Genomic DNA, 24,618 nt, shown 5'->3' on the forward strand with positions numbered 1-24,618 from the left:
TGTAGAAGATGATTTTACACGATAGTAAGGTTGTTAATAAAGAATGTAAGGATCCGTTGGGATCTGACCTCCACATCAGAGTTGAGGGATGAGGAGTCAGAGAACGTTTCTAAGGTGCAGGGTTTGTCCATTCTCACGGTCCTCCTGAGGGGGATCTCTCTGACACACCTGCTTCCCTGGACAGAGTCTGGTTGAATGTTGACATCCATGTAATATCCCATATCAGCCATCTTGTTGAGATTTGTGTTTTGGAGGGAACACAGAGAGGAGTGCCATCCAAGCCCAACGCACATGAGGAAAGAGAGCTGTGTTTAAAGATGATTATCAAATACTGTATGAGGCAAAGCCAGGACAGGAATGAAAGAGCAACTTAAAAAGGAGTTCTCAAACATCTACCATTTAGTCTTTCATTCTCTATCTTAAAGATCTTTATTTGCTCTTTCATTCCAATTCTTGCTATAAAATTACATAAACAACACTGCCAGGCATTGAGTCCATCTCCTTAACCCAGAGAGGACTCTGGGCTTACTGTGTGTTTTTCTTAGTCTTCCCTCTGGGGTTGTGCTGAGTGGGGGAGAGGAGCCCCCCAAGAGACTGTGTCTGGAGAACCCCTTCCAGGCTGCTGCGGAGTGGTATTCTTCCTGCACCAGGACAGGAACACAATCGGACCACAGAGTCAAGATAGTAATGACGACACGGTTAGGGTTCAATTCAATTAGAAGTTATATTCACATACTCATTAAATCTCGCCCACCAGCTAGCTCTCTCGAGGCTGGGGACGAGGCTACATATTCATAAGCTGGAGAAGGATACAGCAAGATGCAGGGTTGCACAGAACGTTGAGGCCAGTAGTCATGGCATGGCTCTCAGTACAAACTCATACTGAGTGTCGTAGAGCAATATGATCGAGGAGTATACGTTAAAAGATGAAGAGGTTCAAGTGCTAAGAGCATTATTATGTCATATTGTATTGCAAGTTTTCACTACATAACACTTGACTTTGAGGGACTGTTGTGACAATACATCCAAGTACGGCAACTCAGACATGAACAGAAGTGAACTACAATGGGATGTCACTTACTGCTCTGGAGAAAGCACAGAACTTGTAGGTCCAGAGCAAACCAATAACATAACCCAGGACATCAGTGCTGTCCTGCCCAAGGACACAGCATAGCAGTCAGTTAGCCACTGAACACAGGGTGCTAGTGTGGAGGTGATATCATAAGAGAATCTCCCACTTAAATGGAGGAGGTCTGTGAGAAGTTCTTCTCCCATTATCCTCCCAGTTAGAGGCCTGTCTACAGGCCCTGGGCTGGTCCTGGATGTCAGGTAGCTGAGAAACAGCCATGGGGTTCAGCCATGGGGTTCTGCCTCCTCCTCCTCTTCATCATCCTCAGTCTATTATCTGGAGAAGGTAAAGGGGTGAGGGTTGAGAATTGCAGTTCTGCTAACTGAATGTTTTCCATTGAAACATTGAAAAAAAGTATTTCACAAGGACCTCTCTTCAGCCTCATTTCTTTTGCATTTATTGGCTTTATAGATCAAACTTTATTGTTATTCCTATACACACAGTGCAAGCGTATTGTTTGTGTTGATAACATATTGTAGGACCGGATACAACGAACATGCTCTGCCTAAAGGGTAACTGTGAGCAGCTCTGCCAAAAAAGGGATAATTGAGAAATGTGTAGAAGGAAAGTGAGCATTTCTCATTTGCCAAGATAATTCATCCACCTGACATGTGTGGCATATCAAGAAGCTGATTAAAAAGCATGATTGTTACACAGGTGAATCTTATGCTGGGGACAATAAAAGGCCACTCTAAAATGTCCAGTTGTCACACAATGCCACAGATGTCTCAAGTTTTGATGCTGACTGCAAGAATGTCCAACAGAGCTGTTGCCGGAGAATTGAATGTTAATTTCTCTACCAGAAGCTGCCTCCAAAGTCATTTCAGAGAATTTGGCAGTATGTCCAACTGGCCTCACAACCGCAGAACACGTGTATGGCGTAGTGTGGGTGCGCGGTTTGCTGATGTCAACGTTGTGAAGAGTGCCCCATGGTGGCGGTGGGGTTATGGTATGGGCAGGCATAAGCTAGTCAATGAACACAATTGCATCTTATCAATGGCAATTTGAAAGCACAGAGAAACTGTGACAAGATCTTGAGGCCTATTGATCTCGAGGCCATTCATTCGTTGCCATCACCTCATGTTTCAGCATAATAATGCATGGCCCCATGTCAAAAGGATCTGTACACAATTCCTGGAAGCTGAAAATGTCCCAGTTCTTCCATGGACTTCATACTCACCAGATATGTCACACATTGAGCATGTTTGGGATTCTTTGGACTGACGTGAACGACAGCGTGTTCCAGTTCCCGCCCATATCCAGCAACTTCGCACAGCCATTGAAGAAGAGTGGGACAACATTCCACAGGCCACAATCAACAGCTTGATCAACTCTATGCGAAAGGAGATGTGTCATGCTGCATGAGGCAAACGGTGGTCACACCAGAAACTGACTGTTTTTCTAATCCACGCCATTGCCTTTTTTTAAGGCATCTGTGACCAACAGATCTATATTCCCAGTCATGTGAAATCTATAGATTAGGACCTAATGAATTTATTTCAATTGACTGATTTCCTTATATGAACTGTAACTCAGTAAAATATTTGAAATTGTTGCATATATATTTTTGTACATCATAGATTGTTGTCTTGTCACCAGAAGAGCCTGCTGACTGGAGAGAAAGGCCCCAACGGTGCTGCACAAATGGCCAAGGAAACAGAGGGTACAGGCTGCCTCCTCCCCTGACTTCCTGCCCAACACTCTGCATCTCGCCGACATAACAGCCGAGAATAAGTGTTTTCAATAAAAGTTAAGTAAAAGTTAAGTAAAACAACTATAAGTAGCCTAAACATAACAGTGCTTGACTTGGGAGCTGAATCACTGGAGCTGAATACCGGCACCTCAAATGTTGTTCTGCTTAAGCTCCTGCACCTCTTATTGAATATTAGTTTAAAAAATATTATGAAGCTCCTGCACCTACATTTGCTGGAAGATACTGACCCTACGAGCTGCACTGGGGTCAGAACGCAATCATGGTCACATTAAGACACTGTGGAGCCAGTGTAACGGTTCTCATTTGCTTGGATGACAAAGGACAGTGCTGTTCTCCTTCACGGTTTATTCTGAAGACACACACACACACACGTGTAAACTTTAGAGCAACTGCAAATCCATCATAAAATCTCCATCAAAGTTGAACAACTTTTTAAAATAGTTGTAGAACAGCTAAATGTATATTTACAATATCCATCATTACATCTATAACAACATGACTACAGATAGGCACTCCACTTATAATGACTCTATATGATGGCGATAACACAGCACGTGTAGAGCAACATAATAACAGTTTCAATAACAATAACTGTTGTTATAACTGTTCAATAACAGTTTGGGAGCGCATACCACACACACACACACACACACACACACAAAATGTGTGAATTTCAGAGCAACTGCAAAGCAGTCAAAATCTGAGTGACATTAAATAAAAAAACATTTACACTTCACAAGGTGACTAACCTCATTAGCAAGGAAAGTACAGGACGGATGCTAGCTAGTCTATAGCGTACAGCAACATGCTAACTTTGTAAATGTCCATAAAATTGCAAATACAGGACACAACTCTGTAACTCTATCACATAAACATGTCAACATCGAAAGTGATTATAAAACAAATTCATTTTCAGCCTAACATACATTAGATATAATTTTAAAAGTGAAAACACTGGGTGCAGCATCGATCATGATACATACCTCCAAAATGTAATAACTATTTTGCTGGATCCTGCGTGATCATGTGCACATAAATGCACAGATACAGTTACACAAATAAAACAGCAGGTGGCTCCACAACTATACATAGTGTAACGACCCTGGGTTTATAAGCACGGAAATAGACTCTGCTGCACGAGCATGCTTTTGCGGTACAGTCGATAGCGTGCCGGACCTCGGGCTAGAAGGTCGAGGGTTCAAGACCTGCACCCTGTCTGTTTCATGACAATATATATACATGACCTGGCTTATTAATTATGGCAAAATTCATACAACCAAGGATGTCTATTTAAACCCTGTTACACGAGCGTGAGAAATGGGTTACAAAACATGTCTCAATGCAGGGATGGAATATGCCACTGGGTGTTATTGAGTTCGATGCTATTGAGTTTGTGCTATTAGTACATAAAAACATTGTGCTTATTTGTACATATCATACATAGTTAGAAACTCAGTTGGCCACTGTACTCCAAATTTTACCTTTATCTACACTGCTCCATCAGTATTTAAATACTTCTAGTTTTCCTGGAAAACTCATTTTCGACCTCATGCTAAGCAGTCAAAATCCCCCCTCCAGCGTTGAGGTCTGTTCAACGCTGGTCCGACCAATCTGATTCCACGCTCCAAGACTGCTTCCATCACGTGGACTGGGATATGTTTCGTATTGCGTCAAACAACAACATGACAAATACGCTGATTCGGTGAGCTAGTTCTAACTTGTGTTGAAGATGTCGTTCCCATAGCAACGATTAAAACATTCCCAAACCAGAAACCGTGGATTGATGGCAGCATTTGTGTGAAATTGAAAGCCCGAACCACTGCTTATAATCAGGGCAAGGTGACCGGAAACATGACCAATACAAACAGTGTAGCTATTCCCTCCGCAAGGCAATAAAACAAGCTAAGCGTCAGTATAGAGACAAAGTAGAATCGCAATTCAACGGCTCAGACACAAGAGGTATGTGGCAGGGTCTACAGTCAATCACGGATTACAAAAAGAAAACCAGCCCAGTCACGGACCAGGATGTCTTGCTCCCAGGCAGACTAAATAACTGTTTTGCCCACTTTGAGGACAATACAGTGCCACCGACACGGCCCGCAACCAAAACATGCGGACTCTCCTTCACTGCAGCCGAGGTGAGTAAAACATTTAAACGTGTTAACCCTCGCAAGGCTGCAGGCCCAGATGGCATCCCCAGCCGCGCCCTCAGAGCATGTGCAGACCAGCTGGCTGGTGTGTTTACAGACATATTCAATCAATCCCTATCCCAGTCTGCTGTTCCCACATGCTTCAAGAGGGCCACCATTGTTCCTGTTCCCAAGAAAGCTAAGGTAACTGAGCTAAACGACTAGCACTCACTTCCGTCATCATGAAGTGCTTTGAGAGACTAGTCAAGGACCATATCACCTCCACCCTACCTGACACCCTAGACCCACTCCAATTTGCTTACCGCCCAAATAGGTCCACAGACGATGCAATCTCAACCACACTGCACACTGCCCTAACCCATCTGGACAAGAGGAATACCTATGTGAGAATGCTGTTCATCGACTACAGCTCAGCATGTAACATCATAGTACCCTCCAAACTCGTCATCAAGCTCGAGACCCTGGGTCTCGACCCTGCCCTGTGCAACTGGGTACTGGACTTTCTGACGGGCCGCCCCCAGGTGGTGAGGGTAGGTAACAACATCTCCACCCCGCTGATCCTCAACACTGGGGCCCCACAAGGGTGCGTTCTGAGCCCTCTCCTGTACTCCCTGTTCACCCACGACTGCGTGGCCACGCACGCCTCCAACTCAATCATCAAGTTTGCGGACGACACAACAGTGGTAGGCTTGATTACCAACAACGACGAGACGGCCTACAGGGAGGAGGTGAGGGCCCTCGGAGTGTGGTGTCAGGAAAATAACCTCACATTCAACGTCAACAAAACTAAGGAGATGATTGTGGACTTCAGGAAACAGCATAGAGAACACCCCCCTATCCACATTGATGGTACAGTAGTGGAGAGGGTAGTAAGTTTTAAGTTACTCGGCGTACACATCACAGACAAACTGAATTGGTCCACCCACACAGACAGCATTGTGAAGAAGGCGCAGCAGCGCCTCTTCAACCTCAGGAGGCTGAAGAAATTTGGCTTGTCACCAAAAGCACTCACAAACTTCTACAGATGCACAATTGAGAGCATCCTGTCAGGCTGTATCACCGCCTGGTACGGCACCTGCTCCGCCCACAACCGTAAGGCTCTCCAGAGGGTAGTGAGGTCTGCACAATGCATCACCGGGGGCAAACTACCTGCCCTCCAGGACACCTACACCACCCGATGTCATAGGAAGGCCATAAAGATCATCAAGGACAACAACCACCCGAGCCACTGCCTGTTCACCCCGCTATCATCCAGAAGGCGAGGTCAGTACAGGTGCATCAAAGCTGGGACCGAGACACTGAAAAACAGCTTTTATCTCAAGGCCATCAGACTGTTAAACAGCCACCACTAACATTGAGTGGCTGCTGCCAACACACTGACTCAACTCCAGCCACTTTAATAATGGGAATTGATGTAAAATATATCACTAGCCACTTTAAACAATGCTACTTAATATAATGTTTACATACCCTACATTATTTATCTCATATGTATACGTATATACTGTACTCTATATCATCTACTGCATCTTTATGTAATACATGTATCACTAGCCACTTTAAACTATGCCACTTTGTTTACATACTCATCTCATATGTATATACTGTACTCGATACCATCTACTGCATCTTGCCTATGCTGCTCTGTACCATCACTCATTCATATATCTTTATGTACATATTCTTTATCCCTTTACACTTGTGTGTATAAGGTAGTAGTTTTGGAATTGTTAGCTAGATTACTCGTTGGTTATTACTGCATTGTCGGAACTAGAAGCACAAGCATTTCGCTACACTGGCATTAACATCTGCTAACCATGTGTATGTGACAAATAAAATTTGATTTGAATAATATAATAGAATGGCACATAGCATTGAACAACAAAGGAGCTGATTGGCTGACACTGCCATTCCAAAATTGCTGCAGTGGCTACAACTAGCTAGCATTAGGACGAAAAGTAGTATTTCAATCTCCTCGGTGTATCATTGTGGATCAAGTTACAATATGGAGAACAGTGGCATAACCCATCCCTGCATTAAGGTACGTTTTCTGACCCACCTCTCCCGCTGGCTCCATGGTGTCTTACGTTTCGAACACACCGACTGTGTCATTGCGTTTTGATACACCAGAAGTATATTAATTTCCAATGGAACGCCGCTTTTCCTGCAGCATTGGGTTGCAGAGGCAGTTGCCGTGCGTTCTGTGTGGTGCATACTTTAGATTTATCGAACGTATGCATCAAATTGTATGCATAGACTTACTTGACAGAAAGTAACGAAATGTGAATGTTGAATTTTTGTTGCACACATATCCAGAAAAAAAAGTGGGATAACATAATAAAAACAGTTTGACTAGCATTTATTTTTTTTAAAATTCATTGATTTGCCAAATATATTATTTATTTGATGACATCCACAAATTAATTATGAGAGCATATAATATAATTTCCCTCCAAAATGCAGTTTTTGAGCGAAATGCAATAATAAATAGTCAAGATAGCAGATTACGTTTCAACGTTGAGGAAGGTGGTCTTGATCACGCTGTTGGGCCGGGACCCAGAGATGATTGAAGTCCCGAAAGCAGGCAGGGGGAGTTCCACCGTCTCATTCAAGAGCTTCGACTGCTTGGAGAGCAATTCCGACGTTACTTTCGTCTGGACCGAAGCCAGTTCGATCACCTGCTCCAAATCGTTGGAGCCAGGATCGCCCGGATGGAAACCAACTACCGCGAGTCCATCAGCCCAGTTGAACGCCTGGTGATTTGTCTCAAGTAAGCTAAATTCAAGTACATTTTTAAAGCCTTTAATACCATAATTGATTGATATTTGATACATTGTTTTTATGTGCAACCTAGCTAGCTAAAGGGCTCTCTAGTTAATAGTCCCTATTTGACATCAGATGTACTTTTACAGAATGTTCATTAGGACTATAACTTTTCCCAAAGTTGGTTTATAATCCTTTTTTAATTATGCAATGTACCAAATGAAAAGAAAGTTGAGGTGCCTTCTGCCCTGATGAAGGTAGGAGTTTCAGTATGATATGTTGGATAAAGGAATAAAGACAAGACACCAATGTCGAGTTCAATAGCCTTGTTTGTGCATTGTACAAATCCCTACACATGGAGTCCGGGGAACAGTCCGGCTAGTTGAATACCTATCAACTAGACTCCGTAACATCATCCTTTTCAATAGAAAGTGCAAACATAAAGGCATAACATTAAGTTCTTAACAGGCCAGTATAATGTTTCACGAGCCTGGCGGTAGCATGCGTCACCTCCAACGTGACTGGAGTGTATGCGAGTAAGCATCTCTGGACGTAGTGATTTGGGAATAATGACCTTCTGACCTCTGAACAAGACGCCATTTTGTACGCTGATCTCATCTCGAAAGGTCCAGTATTGTCTCACTGTGAAAGATGTCTCCTCTTTCAGGTATGGCCAACCTGCGAGAGCCATGGACTTCAGTGACTAGGTGTTCGTCCTTGTCAGTGTGTTGCCTGATCTGGGCTAGGCGGTGATCTGTGACGTTTAAGTAGTCTGCCTGATTGATCTATTGAACATCTTGTTGTTCCTGCTGTAGCGAGCAGATGGCCTGCCGCTGATAGACAGTGCCTCTGCCTGTACATTGTGTTGTTGCCCTGCTCAGTGTGTTGCTGATGTAAACCTCTGGTCCTGGCTTGTAAATTACCTTCAGGCTGTAGTTTTGCAGAGTCAGGAGCATGCTTTGAAGCCTCGCTGGCAGGAGAAGACGATGCTGAGGCACTCTTTCTCAATTTGTGCATAGTTTTGTTCGGTGGGGGTGAGCGCTCTCGAGGCAAACACAACTGGCTGGCCTTCCTGCATAAGGCAGCATCCAAGTCCCCTTTGGCTGGAGTCGCTCTGGATTGTGACAGGCTTCATGACGTCGTAGTAGCGCAACACTGGCATGGATGAAGCCAGAGATTTCATCTCCTGCACTGCGGCCTCGTGCTTGGGTAGCCAGTGCCATGGGGTGTCTTTGTCTAGCAATCGGCGCAGAGGCGCAAGATAGTTTGCAAAGCCGATGAGACACTGTACTTCTTTTGCATCAGACGGGTTTGGCATGTCGAGGATCGCTCTTTCTTCGTCCAGCTTGCATTGAAGGAATGCATCTCGGGCATCCACCAAGGTGAAAATCCTGGCCTTGGGAAGCTTATAGAGGACATCCTCTAGTGTCGGCATGATGTAGTGGGATCGTTTCAGTGCTTGGTTCAGATGCTTTGGGTCGATGTAGACCCTCAGCTTCTCTGTTTTTTTCACTATGACCATATTGCTGATCCAGTCAGTTGGTTCAGTCACAGATTTCATGTGGCCATCGGCCTCATACTTGTACAGCTGGGCCTTCACAGCCATTTTCATTGCAATGGGCACATTGCGAGGAGCACACTGGACTGGAGTGATGCTCTCATCCACTTCAAAGTGTATCTCCCCAGGCACAGATTCAACGGGCATGTTGAATACATCGTCATATCTGCTGAGTAGTTGTTCTTTGGACAGGGGTCCATGCTGGACATGATCCACAATATGTAGGTCCTTTGGTACAGTGAACTGCATCAGTCCCAGGCGTTCGCATGTAGAGCCTGAGAGGAGAGAATGTTGACTGGTTGGGGTGCAAAGGAGCTAAATAAATAAATAAATAAAATAAAATACAGTAGGGAAAGAGGTAGTTGTTTGGGCTAAATTATAGGTGGGCTGTGTACAGGTGCAGTAATCTGTGAGCTGTTCTGACAGTTGGTGCTTAAAGCTAGTGAGGTAGATAAGTGTTTCCAGTTTCAGAGATTTTTGTAGTTTGTTCCAGTCATTGGCAGCAGAGAACTGGAAGGAGAGGCGGCCAAAGAAAGAATTGGTTTTGGGGGTGACCAGAAAGATATACCTGCTGGAGCGCGTGCTACAGGTGGGTGATGCTATGGTGACCAGCGAGCTGAGATAAGGGGGGACTTTACCTAGCAGGGTCTTGTAGATGACATGGAGCCAGTGGGTTTGGCGACGAGTATGAAGCGAGGGCCAGCCAACGAGAGCGTACAGGTCACAATGGTGGGTAGTATATGGGGCTTTGGTGACAAAACGGATTGCACTGTGATAGACTGCATCCAATTTGTTGAGTAGGGTTTTGGAGGCTATTTTGTAAATGACATCGCCGAAGTCAAGGATTGGTAGGATGGTCAGTTTTACAAGGGTATGTTTGGCAGCATGAGTGAAGCATGAGTGAAGGATGCTTTGTTGCGAAATAGGAAGCCAATGATGTGGGTCTGGAAGGAGAGTTTACAGTCTAACCAGACACCTAGGTATTTGTAGTTGTCCACGTATTCTAAGTCAGAGCCGTCCAGAGTAGTGATGTTGGACAGGCGGGCAGATGCAGGCAGCGATCGGTTGAAGAGCATGCATTTAGTTTTACCTGTATTTAAGAGCAATTGGAGGCCACGGAAGATGAGTTGTATGGCATTGAAGCTTGCCTTAATTGTTGTGTCCAAAGAAGGGCCAGAAGTATACAGAATGGTGTCGTCTGCGCAGAGGTGGATCAGAGACTCACCAGCAGCAAGAGCGACATCATTGATGTATACAGAGAAGAGAGTCGGTCCAAGAATTGAACCCTGTGCCATCCCCATAGAGACTGCCAGAGGTCCGGACAGCAGACCCTCCGATTTGACACACTGAACTCTATCAGAGAAGTAGTTGGTGAACCAGGCGAGGCAATCATTTGAGAAACCAAGGCTGTCGAGTCTGCCGATGAGGATGTGGTGATTGACAGTCGAAAGCCTTGGCCAGATCAATGAATACGGCTGCACAGTAATGTTTCTTATCGATGGCGGTTAAGATATCGTTTAGGACCTTGAGCGTGGCTGAGGTGCACCCATGACCAGCTCTGAAACCAGATTGCATTGCAGAGAAGGTATGGTGAGATTCGAAATGGTTGGTAATCCGTTTGTTGACTTGGCTTTCGAAGACCTTAGAATGGCAGGGTAGGATAGGTCTGTAGCAGTTTGGGTCAAGAGTGTCCACCCCTTTGAAGAGGGGGATGACCGCAGCTGCTTTCCAATCTTTGGGAATCTCAGACGACACGAAAGAGAGGTTGAACAGGCTAGTAATAGGGATGGCAACATCGCTAGCTGCGAGATCCAGGTATAAATGTCCAGAGTTAGCGGTAGAAATCCGGGGACATGGAGAGAAAAATAGGTCCGGTATGTTCTGGTCCGAGCAAAACTGGCGATAGATTTTCGAGCTAAAGGATAGCTGATGACCACAAACCGTGGTTAGCTGAATACTAACGATTAGCCAGTAAAGAAGCTAACTAGCTTCTGATTAGCTTCTGTCTAGCTTCTATGGAGCATTACAGATTTGAGGTAAATAATATATATATATATATTTTTAAATATAAATTGGTGAGGCGGGTTGCAGGAGAGTGTTTTGAAGATGAGTTTATGGAAAATTAAAAAATATATATAAAAAGGTATGCGAAGAAAGTTGTAAATATATATACACACACACACACACACACACACACGGGACGGGACACGACAAGACGAGGACAAAAGACGTCTGACTGCTATAGGGTTCAATAGGGTTCTACCTGGAACCAGAACGGGTTCTCCTATGGGGACAGCCAGAGAACCCTTTTAGGGAGATAGTACCATTCTTTCTAAGAGTAGAGCTGGTCTGGGCTACAGTTTATTGATATAGTCAGACTGAATTGTACTGTTTCAAGGCATTGGTTGAGGAGTATTACAATATAATTAGTAGAGCTTAATAAACCATAATGAGGTATGATATGAGTGGAGCGGGTGGAATTCAAGTGACACACAATATTGATAATTATTTGGATTTATATTTTAGATTCTTGGCGACAGGGGACTCCTACAGGACCATTGGATTCAGCTTCCGAGTTGGACAGTCCACGGTGGCAGGCATTGTCTCCTCTGTGGCACAAACCATTTGGGACTGTCTGGTTGGTGAATACATGCCTGTGTAACAGTATAGCTTCCATCCCTCTCCTAGCCTCTACCTGGGCTCGAACCAGGGACCCTCTGCACACATCGACAACAGCCACCCTCAAAGCATCGTTACCCATCACTCCACAAAAGCCATGGCCCTTGCAGAGCAAGGGCAACAACTACTTCAGGTCTCAGAGCGAGTGACGTCACCCGATTGAAACGTTATTAGCGCGCACCACCGCTAACTAGCTAGCCATTTCACATCGGTTACACTCGCCCCCCTTTTGACCTCCTCCTTTTCCACAGCAACCAGTGATCCAGGTCAACAGCATCAATGTAACAGTATTGCTTCCGTCCCTCTCCTCGTCTCTACCTGGGCTTGAACCAGGGACCCTCTGCACACATCAACAACAGTCACCCACGAAGCATCGTTGCCCATCGCTCCACAAAAGCTGCGGCCCTTGCAGAGCAAGTGGAACAACTACTTCAGGTCACCACCGCTAACTAGCTAGCCATTTCACATCGGTTACACCTGTCCCCAAGGAGGAAGACTGGAGGGCCATTGCTGCTGAGTTCCTGGAGAGGTGGAATTTCCCCAACTGTCTTGGCTCCATTGACGGGAAACATGTAGTAATCCAGGCTCCACCGTGCTCAGGTTCGCAATACAAGGGTACATATTCAGTTGTACTCTTGGCTGTAGTAGATGTCATCTACTATTTCTGTGTGTCGATGTTGGTGCTTACGGCAAGGGAAGTGATGGCGGGACCCTCCGCGACTCTGCCTTCGGTCAGGCACTTCAGGATGGCACCCTGGATATTCCACTACCTGCATCACTCCCTGGGGCTTAAGACCTGGGACCTGTTCCCCACGTCTTTGTCGGCGACGAGGCCATCCCTTTGAGACCCAACCTCATGAGGCCCTACGCTAGACGCCAGCTGCCATTGACAAAGCCTGTAAGGATCTTTAACAAACGACTGTCCAGGGCAAGGTTAGTTGTTTAATGCGCCTTTGGGATTCTGGTAGCCCGGTGGAGAATGTATTGGAGAGTGCTTGGTCTCAGCCCCTCAAATGTCGATGCCTGCGTGAAGGCCACATGTGTTCTCTACAACTACCTGCGGAGGTCATTCCAGGAGCCACTCCGGATGGAGATGGGCACGCCAAATGGTCACCTACCTGATGTCACCAGGGCAGGTGCCAACAACGCCCCCAGACAGGCACTCCAGGTGATGGAGCAGCTGACCACCTACTTCTCATCGTCAGCAGGTGAAGTCCCATGGCAGTATGCCGTGGAGTGAAACTGCTCTTTTAAGAGCCCCCTAACACAAAGGTTATTTTAAGAACCATCCACCGTTGTCCATAAAATTGCATTTTTTCCCCAGATTACTTTATGTAACATTGTCTCTCTTCATTTGGAATTTGGGAGTAAAGACCACACCTTAACCCCTTCCCATTAACGGCAGTATTATACACACCTGGCATGGTACATCAGGTGAGCGGGAGCACTAATTAAGGTTATACAACATACAGTTAGTATGATAACAAAGGGAAAGGATAACCTAGGGTCCATACAAATAGTACAGTTTACCACCATGTTCACTGGCCTGACAAAATACAGGTGGAAAAAAAACTCATTAGAAAGAGAATGTGTTTTTACTTTCATCTCGTCTTAGATCTGCAAGGGAAGAAATAAGCAGATTAAGTCTAAATGAGATATTAATAAACTGAAACAACTATGAAAACATAATTTAATAAGTATTCAAGTACAGGAAAGAATGTGACAGGTATGTGTGTTGTAAAAATGTTATTTTTTTTTTTTTTTTAATGTAACTATTGAAAGAGGTGTGTGTGTGTGTGTGTGTTTAGACAGCAAACTGTTGTTTTAGGATATTTTGTAACCCAGAAACAACAGCTATACATTTGCCTCATATTAATACTTTGATCTGAAATACCAATTAGCCTACATAACTATACTGTAAAAATGACCTACTTTACTTCACTGTCGCAACATTGTGGAGGAAAAAAAAGACGTACCATTGAACTCGGCTTCGAAAAGCAGCTGATACATTTTATCCTTGACTTCTGCTTTTCTTTGCTGAGGCAGCCTCTTCAGTGTTGGCACCAGGCTCATGGTAAAGAGGGTCTCGTCATCCTTTCTGTGAGAATCAGGTTGTGCTGCATCCCTCTCGACGGCTTGGAGGAGCCTCTGCTGAAATTAGTTGAGTGGATCTGGGGGCTGGTACCTCCGATGACGCCTGGTGTGACGTTTCTCTTCGTTTCTCTCTCTGTTTCTCTCCACGGCCACATCCTGTTCAACGAGGTCCTCAGTGGTCACTTTCGTGAGGTTCATAATATTCTCAGGTGGTCCAAGATCCAGAGGTGCTTCCTCCATTTCATCATCTTCCATGGCTGCACCGGTAGTGGTCATACTTGTGGATGATGTAGACGTTGTAGAGGGTCTCGCTGCACCGGAGGAGGCGGTGGTCGCACTTGTAGGTGACGTTGAGGGTCTTGATGCACCGGTGGCGACAACACTTGTGGATGACATAGTAGAGGGTCTTGGCTGTAAAATTGCCACTTGTTGCTCTAGGCACAATAAATGGATCCAGAAAAGAAAGAATGTGGCAGAAGCGCCAAGGCTGCTGGCCTGAAGCTGCTGACCCAGACTTCTTCTCTTTCTCTGCCCTCATCTCTCTCTGATACCTGTCCCTGAGTCCTCTCCACTTCCTCCTACAGTCTTCTTCTACATAGACATGAACATGATAAGCCAAACCATTACCTAGCAAAACTATAGTCATTAGATAGCTATCATGGACATGTCACCTACTCTACACATAGACACACACACACGGTTGGTTATCTGACCAAATTATCAGGGTACAGTAGTATCTATCATTTCTATTTATCTGACATACACACTCACACTCTTTCAAACATGATTATTTGGTAGCTATCAGGGGTAGTAACTAGCATAATTTATTTGACTATTTATTTCACACACACACACACACACACAACAGTATAATTTACTGGCCACATCTAGCACAAGCTCACTACTAAACTGACCCGGCAATCCTACTATCGTGGACACTTGTCTCTAAGCAGCATTTTTTTGTGTTTATGTCCCTGTAGCTGTCAGCAGTTATGTAAAAAACACAGTTTTGAGGATACTGCGAAAATGATTCTCTCCTCCATGTGTCCAACCGCATGCGACCATCTGCAAAAGAGACCTGCATCAGTATAGTTGCCTTGGTGCGCAAAATATTATGCAGCAGTGATGCCATGACACAATTGGTGTGTTCGAAGCGTTAATGTAACCACGATTGCATTCCGACCCCAGTGCAGCTCAGTGTAAACAATCGTAATGGTACGATCGTAATCTTCGGGCAACACTTAAATATAAACATTACCGGCACACGAAATGAGTACCGGCAGTTATTTCAGTCCAAGTAAATCACTAGACATGCAATTCCTCCATATTTAAATGCGTATTTACCCACAGGCCATATAACCAAATAAATCTTGATTGATCTCCTTAGCGATTACTTCTCTGGTTCAGAGTAAGGCTCAATTCCATTCAATTTCTGAAAATCCTGGAATTTAGTTGACCCCCTACTCTGCTCTTGTTGCTACACTCATAACTTCTGTGAGATTTGTTGCACAACTCAATCATAATCAAATGCTGGAATGTATCGTCACTGCAATGCATGATAATTCACAATATTCAGAATGTTTTTATATCAAAAGGCAACCTATCCCTGGTTCTCCATATTGCAAAATGCAATGGAGGTTACTGTTGTTGACCAGTATCTATGTACAACAAAGCACCAATACCTGTGGATTGCATTGAAAAGTCCTTTGTGGGTTAACACTCCATTCCACTCTAGACTATCAGCGACTTCTAACAGTTTATAGATATTCTTCAGGCATCCAGGTGCTTGGTGAGTTGGCGTACTTTCTCTTTCTTGTTTCTATTGCCATGCTTCTTCCAGGGTTCGACCACAGGCTGTTCCGTGCCAGGTTGCCCTATCTGTTCACGCTGGCCTATGCTGCCTAGCTTGTAGCCCATGTAAGACTGGACCCCCTTGGTGAGTGCTCGAACATTCTCCTGGAAACGAAATGCACAACAATGTGGTTAGTATAGTGATTCAATTCAAATGTATTTGTCACATACCACATGGTTAGCAGATGTTAATGCGAGTGTAGCGAAATGCTTGTGCTTCTAGTTCCAACAATGCAGTAATAACCAACGAGTGATCTAACCTAACAATTCCAAAACTACTACCTTATACACAAGTGTAAAGGGATAAAGAATATGTACATAAAGATATATGAATGAGTGATGGTACAGAACGGCATAGGCAAGATGCAGTAGATGGTGTAGCGGTAAAACAGCTCTTTGGTCTAGGCCATAGTGGAGTTTGGAGTGTGACTGTGAGGTTGTGGACAGGTGTCTTTTATATTGATAACAAGTTCAAACAGGTGCCATTAATAAAGGTAACGAGTGGAGGACAGAGGAGCCTCTTAAAGAAGAAGTTACAGGTCTGTGAGAGCCAGAAATCTTGCTTGTTTGTAGGTGACCAAATACTTATTTTCCACCATAATTTGCAAATAAATTCATAAAAAAATCCTACAATGTGATTTTCTGGATTTTTTTTCTTCTCATTTTGTCTGTCATAGTTGAAGTGTACCTATGATGAAAATTACAGGCCTCTCTCATCTTTTAAGTGGGAGAACTTGCACAATTGGTGGCTGACTAAATGCTTTTTTGCCCCACTGTACATATACATATGAGATGAGTAATGTAGGGTATGTAAACATTATATTAAGTAGCATTGTTTAAAGTGGCTAGTGATATATTTTACATCAATTTCCATCAATTCCCATTATTAAAGTGGCTGGAGTTGAGTCCGTGTGTTGGCAGCAGCCACTCAATGTTAGTGGTGGCTGTTTAACAGTCTGATGGCCTTGAGATAGAAGCTGTTTTTCAGTGTCTCGGTCCCTGCTTTGATGCACCTGTACTGACCTCCCTTTCATTTCATTACAACCAATGGCTGTGAGGTAATGTGCCTAGACTGGCATCAATCTCTGCCAGTGTCATTTTAATGTAATTTCTGTGGAGTTACCTTCTATTGTACCTGATGGAAGAAGTTCTTGTCCACCAGATTCTCATGTCTCTTGACTTTGCTCTGTTTGTGGCCCGTCTTGGAGCCTTTACCGTCTGCATCTCCAGACTGGAACTTGCTGTGCTGGGGCTGGAAGTCTGCTGCACTGATGTGGGGAGGAGGATGGCAGTAAAGCAGTTTCCCCTGGGGACGGTCAGAAAGAACCTTTTAGTGGTGCTTCGTCTGCCATTACTATTACTGAATTTCTCCTGAGCAAAAATATAAAACGCAACATGCAACAATTTCAAAGACTTTGCTGAGTTTCAGTTCATATAAGCAAATCAGTAAATTTAAATAAATGTATTAGGCACTAATCTACAGATTTCACATTACTGGGCAGGGGTGCAGCCAGGGGTGGGCATCGGCCCATCCACTTGGGAGTCAGCCCCCACCCCAGACAATCCCAAATGTGAAGAAGCTGGATGTGAAGATCCTGGGCTGGCATGGTTACATGTGGCCTGCGGTTGTGAGGTGGACGTACCGCCAAATTCTCTAAAATGACATTGGAGGCAGCTTATGGTAGAGAAGTGAACTTTCTATTATCTGGCAGAGAAGTGAACTTTCTATTCTCTGGCAACAACTCTGGTGGACATTCCTTCAGTCAGCATGCAAATTGCACACTCCCTCAAAACTTGACATCTGTGGCATTGTAAAACTGCACATTTTAGAGTGGCCTTTTATTGTCCCCAGCACATGGTACACCTGTGTAATGATCATGCTGTTTAATCAGCTTCTTGATATGTTGTACCTGTCAGGTGGATGGATTCTTTACAATGGATACAATGCTCACTAACAGGGATGTAAACAAATTTGTGCAAATGTTTTTGTTGAAATTATATATTTTTTCAGTGTAGGTATACAGACAAAACAATGTTTAGACTACTGCCTAATAAACCATACCTTTACATCAAGAGGATGGTGGAGGAAGGAGGGTTAACTTACAACAACATAGTCCTTGAGGACATAGCGGGCTGATCTCGACTGGTCAGGCTGTCCGTGTGTTGTCATGAAGCCCCTCATGTCTGACAGAGAACAGGACAGTGTCAACAGCTTGCTCCGACTCCATCACTATCATATGGATTATGTTGTGCTGTGTATTGTACTATACACTGTACTATATAAGGACAGGGTTTATGGTCTCACATCCGTAGGCCATCAGTAGCTCCTCATAGTTGGGTATGCGGTCGGGGTCCTCGTCCTCTTGCGGGCGGATGATGTTTATGCCATAGGTGCCCTCTAGCACATCCCGAGGAATAGTCTGACACACGTGAGCAGTCTGTTAAGGCCTTAACCATAATAAACACCCAATCAAACATCTGAAAAATCCTTTACCCAAGTGAAACGATTAGGTCTCTAAATTTAGCTGTATGTTTGTAATGTGAAATGATAATAGTATGCAGCTCCACTTTTGTTCTACTGAAAAAATGAATTAAAATGGATTTTAGAAGAAAGAAAAAAAACTCCAGTATCTACTGATAGGGACAATAAATATGACTTCTACACCCATAAGTTAACAAAATCAGTTTGTAGGGTTGGTAAGTTAAGGATATGAGGGAGATGGCAGGTACGTGGTCTCTTATCTGGTCGATGGGCAGGATCCCACAGCAGATCATCTCAGCTTTAGTGGCCACAAAGGAGGGCATGACCAGGCCGGGGCAGTCACACAGACACAGACCTGGCTCCACGTACAGCGTCTGGAACACACACACACACTTGAATTCTTTATTTGACTCTACAAGAAAAAGTTATTGTAACTAAGGCACACAGTTTTAGAGGTCAAGTAGGCTACATCAGAGAGCAGTGCTTTACCTGAAAGTGCTTGGTGTGCCCAGGCGTGACTGAGACGGACACCTTCTTATTTCTCAGAATAGTGTTGATGGTGGAACTTTTTCCCACATTGGGATACCCCACCTGTTTAGAGAGCAGATAGGAGAATTGAGATCACTCCAAACACAAGACCTGTTCTCCTACTTCGTAAATGACTTCCTATAGTAATATAAAGTGTATTATAAACTGGGTGGTTCAAGCACCAAATGCTGATTGGCTGAAAACTGTGGTATATCAGACAGTATACCACAGGTATGACAAAACATTTATTAATGTTCTAATTACGTTGGCAACCAGTTTATAATAGCAATAAGGCACCTTTGGTAAGGGCTGTATCCATGCACTCCACGTTGCGTTGTGCATAAGAACAGCTCTTAGCCGTGGTATATTGGCCATATACTACACCCCCTTGTGCCTTATTGCTTAAACATGACCTAGTATTTAAGCCGACTGATATCCAGTGTGTGTGTGTGTGTATCTGTTAATCGAATTAGAATATTCCACCCTGAAACCATATAATTGTATGGAATTGATTAGAATGTATAAAATTATAATCAATAAATGTGTAGTTCTAGTCAGAATTAGGGTAAAACAATATAGCTAATGTTTATGTCTTTATAGTGTCTTAAAACAGACTGTCTGAGCAGAATTCGGCACCGACCTTGGCTGGGGTCCACAGAGTACTTCCCAGGATCTCCCTATCTTGAGGGAGGACGGGGAATGATTCCCACAGCCACCCCTAATCTTTGTCGGCTGGGTAGTGGGACAGTATGTGCGTGGGATACCTACTGTTGTGTGTGTGTGTGTGTGTATGTATGTGCGTAGGATATCTACTGTTTGTGTAGAAGTATGTGAGCAGCTATAAAATGGATGTCTTTGTATTCTTGGCTTTAGAACGTTCTCTGAATAAACTGTACTAACCTTTTGCATAAGCTGAGTCTTTGACTAATTATTATTATACCCATGGTCTTACAAACCTCTGGGATTGGTCAGAGCTATTGATTGTTAGTTATTATCATTGGGATTGAAAATTCTCGTGACAGTCTCTGTACTCACCAGCCCCACTGTGAGCTCGCCCTCTTTCAACGTTGGCCCATCGTGAGCAGCCTTAAATATGGCCAGCAGCTCGTCTTTGGTCAGCAGGCCACTGGAGTTGTGGAAGGAGGAGGAGTTGTGGGTGGAGCCGTCTATACTCTCTTCGTCGTCTGCTTCCTCACCCTCTGAGCAGGTCTGCCAGTCTCCCTCTGCTACACAGTCTTCAAACTGCTCCCCTCTCTGCTGCTCCTCATCCATATCACTCTCCTCATCTTCCTCCTCACTCTCTTCCTCATCCTTCTCCTTGTTATCCTCTACCTCCTGTCTTTGACTCACATTGTCTGTCATTCCCTCATCTTCATTTTCTGTGTCGCTCTGTTCATCTTCCTGCTCCTCCACTTCCATTCCCTTTGGAGAATGAACAAGGGAAGGTATCACTGAGGTCTGAAGAGGAGAAGCCTAACAACTCATCTTTCATCAGTCAAAAAAATATACCAGACCTAAGTGAAACAATGGTGAGCATAGCATTCAGTCTGCTTTAACCAGGCCATCTAAGACCAGCCCTTCCAATTAAAATGTGAATGACTCCTCACCTTCTCCTCTGCCTCCAGCCTCTCATTCTCCACCAGTGCAGACCAGAAAACAGCATGGAGGCCCTCTCTCTGGAAATATCTGGCCCAGATCCTCCGCTGCTCCCGGGTAAGCAGGTCAGCCTTGTTCACCAGCAGCAAGTTCACCTTGTCCTGGGACACTTCCTTGACATAGCACTCCTACAGGAACCTTGAAGGTCAATGGGTGAAATGCCACAGTGTTTCCCCACCTATCAGTTTGGTTTGGCGGATTCCCTCACCTGGTAATGCCATCCCCAACCCAAGAAAAATTTGCCTAAATGATTTGATGACAGCCTTTTGGCCAGACTGATCCGTAGAGAACGGACACTAATTAGAACGGTGGATTAAATCAATGGGCTAGTTTGGCTGCGCCCTTCGGCATTGTACTTACCAGGTCAGGGCAACGAAACAGCAACGGGTTTCTGGCATCAACGATCTGAACAATGATGTCACTGCGTAGGAAAATTCACATTTCCATCATCATACAAGGCACTGAAAGGCTGAAACAGGACACAATTAGTCATGAGACACAGCAGCTCTAATTCCTACCTCCTCTCAATCACTCGCCAGAGCTGTCTCCAGAAATCCAAATTCCTTTCAAAAGGGGTGAGAATCATTTTCTGCTCCTCTTCAAGTCTATGAAACAAAATAGATCAACTTTAGGGCACTGCTGAAAGAAAACCATGTTACTAAAGGCACACAATCTATAAACACAAAACAATGAGATCCTATTCAATTGATGGGGGGGTAAGTGTTGTGATTGTAGTGGGTTTCATACAGTGCCAGTTCTCGTCTCCACTCCAAGAAGCTGTCTCTTTCGGTCTGCTGGAGGACCTCTGGACTGGTGCTCCCATCCCAGTGAGGCCTGTAACATGACAAGACAAAGAAGAGACAGTAATGGAACATCAGAGGCAATCAGCACAATCCCTACTACTAAGACAACTAGAAAGAGGACATTAAATAACATTTGGAAGCAATATCACTGTGCCTACTGCACGGTAGCGCTATCCGGAATCTTTGGGACGTCCCTACCCTAAACCCTAATCTTAACCCTAATCATTTAAAATGTCAACTTCAATAGGATAACGTCGGAATTGGGACTTCCAAGGATCCCCGATAGCAAGGACCCTTACTGCACCTTCGTGGAATTCTAAGGAGTTGTTTGTTCTCTTCGTGCAGCTTTTTCAACTTTGCCATCTCCTCGGCTGTCAGTAATCCTGCCTAAGCTTCAGCTGGCACAAACTTGATGTTGAGCTTTTCTGGGGAAACATTTCATCCATCAATTGCATCCTAGCAATCCAGTACAAAGAGGCAGGTACTGGGGTGTATTCATTAGTCGGATTCCATTGCAAAACATTTGGTCTGTTACAAAAACTCTAAGAACCAAACAGAAGTAAACGGAATGAAACAGGGAAGGACCTACCTGAATTTGTCCAATAAACTCGTTTTCGTTGCAAAATGTTTTCCGTTAAGAGTAAACGGTTTTCCGTTGCAAACGTTTTGCAACAGAATCCAATGAATGAATACACCACTGGGGACACATTATAGTAGTAGGTTACTTTAGCGTCCGTTTAAGAAACGTTTTGCAAAAGAATTGGCAAAATTAATACACCCCTGGTAGAGGACAGTTTAAAAGATCACTTGTCAGGTCAATGCAATGGAGTATTTACCTGCAACAAACTCAGTCCCTGCCATTTCTGCAGTTGCAAGGAAGTCATCCATAGAACTCTGCTCAGTCACTGACTGCAGGTTGAGACGACCCCAATCGTAGCCATCGTTCAGTTCACTGGTGTGGAGCTGGCAATGTGATATCACGTTAAATCATCAGCAAGGTAGCTAGCTAACAAGACAGACGACCATTAAAACAATATTTGTTACTTTATTTTCAGGGGAGCAGTATTCACCAAATCCTGGTTATCCCAAATGTTTTACTTTACTCTGCTAACTAGCTAGCTAGAAGTTAGAACAGGCTAGGACCCTTGGAGGTAGGTCTAGCTATATAAATACATAACTATAGTTAAATAACGTAGCGTTAATTAACGTTACCCAAGTATCGCCCCTCTTGTTGCATCGGCCTGCGTTGAGTCTCTCCTTTATCAACGATCTCCCGAGCCCCATGGCAGACTTCTTCTTACCCATTTTAGGTTTAGTCTTACTTGTTACCACAAATTACTTTTTGTCAGTCTCATTAGATTACATTGGTATATCGAGTACAGCCCAGCAAACAGGACCCCATGTGAAGTGAATTGTTGTCCCATGAGGAGGAAGTGGAACGGAACATACCAACATAGTTAATATTATTAGTAATTATTCAGCTATCGAGATTGATCTCAAGTGTATAAATCGCTGGTAGTAACTGAACCAGATTCAGTATGTTTGTTTGTTGCTTAAAGTGTCATTTTATTATGAATTACTGTAATGATTTGTGCATTGACTTTGGTTGTGGTACATTCCAAAAGATGTGTACAACACTCAAATACGCATTGAAGGAAACACACTCCGCCAAATAACATTTCCGCCAAGGACACGTTCTAAAATATAAACTTTTTGTGACAGGTGCTATCATCTAAATGTCGATTCTCAATTGTACACATTTCTAAATACTTAATATATTTCTAATTATATTTATTTCTGCAATGTATGCGCAACACAAGATAATCGTCCCTTCATTGGTTATTTGATTAAAAATATGGTGAAAATCGGAAATTGACTTGTTTTGTCATTTATTTTGTCAAAATTGGACATGGAATAACGGAAAACAATAACAACAAAAGTTATAAACATTTTTGATTTTCGCTCTTCGTTTTGTTCATACGCGGAAGTACACGCCTCCTCATAGAATATTCATAATACTTAGGTGTGTGTTTAGACCAGAGCTTAGTGGTCATTTTACCAAAGAGTTTCTAAACCCAGAGGCGCAACATCGCAAGACTTTTGGGAAGGCTTACACAGTGTTGCCAACTTAGCCGCTATATTTAGCGAGTATTCAGACCCCTCTAGTGACACATTTTCAAAAAAGCGACTAGCGACAAATCTAGTGACTTTTTCTGGTGTTATTGGAGACTTTTGGAGACTCTGACGTGAAAGCACGTATCGTTCTTAATCTTCTCAACGAGCAGCGAGTGCTGCCGTGGGCTCTACCCCGTCTCAAAGCACTTACAGGCGGCCCAGTCCTCACGCAGCAGTCCCTCCCAGCTGCAGTCAGAGCAGGAGATGTTCACCCCTCCGCTTCCAGACTGCAAATGAATCCCGCATGCGGGAAGCTGCCGCTGGCTGATCCCGCACTTGCTTACATAAAAAAAACAATTAACCTGAATTAGGGCCAGACTAGTTACCATAATTTTCTCACATTGCCATTGACAGTTTTTCTATTGTCTCTTTTTGGTCCATTTAGATTGTTAATGTAGATTGTATACAAAAAAATGTAAAAAATGTTATGGTTAAAAATGTTAATGTTTTACTGTGACTTGTTGTAGGCTCCTAAGTGGACCATAAGGTTAAAAACCAAACCAAATTAAGAAAAATAAACTAAAAAGCAAAAAATAAAAAAATAAAATAAGTAACTCCGCCAGAGTGTCTCTTTTGGGGTCACTTTTGCCGGTCCCAAGCCCGGATAAAGGAGGAGGGTTGGAATTGTGACATAAAAAAGAACAAGAATCGACAGAAAAAAGTTAATTTGTAGTTCTAAACATATTTAGGGTGTTTTTTACTAACTTTTTGTCTCTCCCACAACGTTATTCCTCTCTCCTACAGCGTCCATCACAATTACATGCACATGGCCAATTATGCAAATTAGGCGATGACGTCATTTAGCGTCTTTTAGGACAGCCAATAGCTACTTTCCTTACTGAGGAGTTGGCAACACTGCTTACTGTAACGATCGTCGTAGGTGGAAGAAGGAGAGACAGTACCCCCCCCCCCCCCCCCCCCCCCCAAAGGTGCGGACTCCGGCCGCAAAACCTAAACCCATAGGGGAGGGTCTGGGTGGGCATCTGTCCGCGGTGGCGGCTCTGGCGCGGGACGTGGACCCCACTCCACCTTAGTC

At 44.0% G+C, this 24,618-nt stretch overlaps 1 protein-coding gene and 2 pseudogenes across 3 annotated transcripts; 1 reads left to right on the forward strand and 2 right to left on the reverse strand.

The window, feature by feature from the left end:
• Window positions 1–13,233, forward strand: part of LOC139413643 (uncharacterized) — a 46,667-nt pseudogene extending 33,434 nt beyond the window's left edge.
• Window positions 13,234–13,543: 310 nt separating this feature from the next.
• LOC139375657 (uncharacterized) lies at window positions 13,544–14,733 on the reverse strand (annotated as a pseudogene).
• Window positions 13,743–22,831, reverse strand: LOC139375486 (large subunit GTPase 1 homolog). 3 transcript variants are annotated; one of them, XM_071117346.1, is made up of 15 exons: window positions 22,620–22,811; window positions 22,244–22,370; window positions 21,712–21,832; window positions 21,352–21,438; window positions 21,123–21,209; window positions 20,965–21,025; window positions 20,556–20,732; window positions 19,984–20,370; window positions 18,910–19,011; window positions 18,651–18,794; window positions 18,244–18,367; window positions 18,043–18,122; window positions 17,074–17,244; window positions 15,891–16,043; window positions 15,006–15,152 (listed from the first exon to the last, which is right to left on the reverse strand). In XM_071117346.1, exons 3-15 carry the CDS (start codon window positions 21,768–21,770, stop codon window positions 15,078–15,080), a joined length of 1,707 nt encoding a protein of 568 aa, XP_070973447.1. In that variant the 5' UTR covers window positions 21,771–21,832; window positions 22,244–22,370; window positions 22,620–22,811; the 3' UTR covers window positions 15,006–15,077. The 3 variants fall into 3 exon arrangements, 1 of the variants encoding a protein (XP_070973447.1); XR_011627833.1 differs by lacking the exon at window positions 21,712–21,832 and having other exon boundaries at window positions 13,743–15,152; window positions 15,770–16,043; window positions 17,062–17,244; window positions 22,620–22,831; XR_011627828.1 differs by lacking the exon at window positions 21,712–21,832 and having other exon boundaries at window positions 13,743–15,152; window positions 15,770–16,043.
• Between the last annotated feature and the right edge of the window lie 1,787 nt (window positions 22,832–24,618).

This window comes from Oncorhynchus clarkii, chromosome 1 (assembly GCF_045791955.1).
Source record: "Oncorhynchus clarkii lewisi isolate Uvic-CL-2024 chromosome 1, UVic_Ocla_1.0, whole genome shotgun sequence".
NCBI classification, from domain to species: domain Eukaryota; kingdom Metazoa; phylum Chordata; class Actinopteri; order Salmoniformes; family Salmonidae; genus Oncorhynchus; species Oncorhynchus clarkii.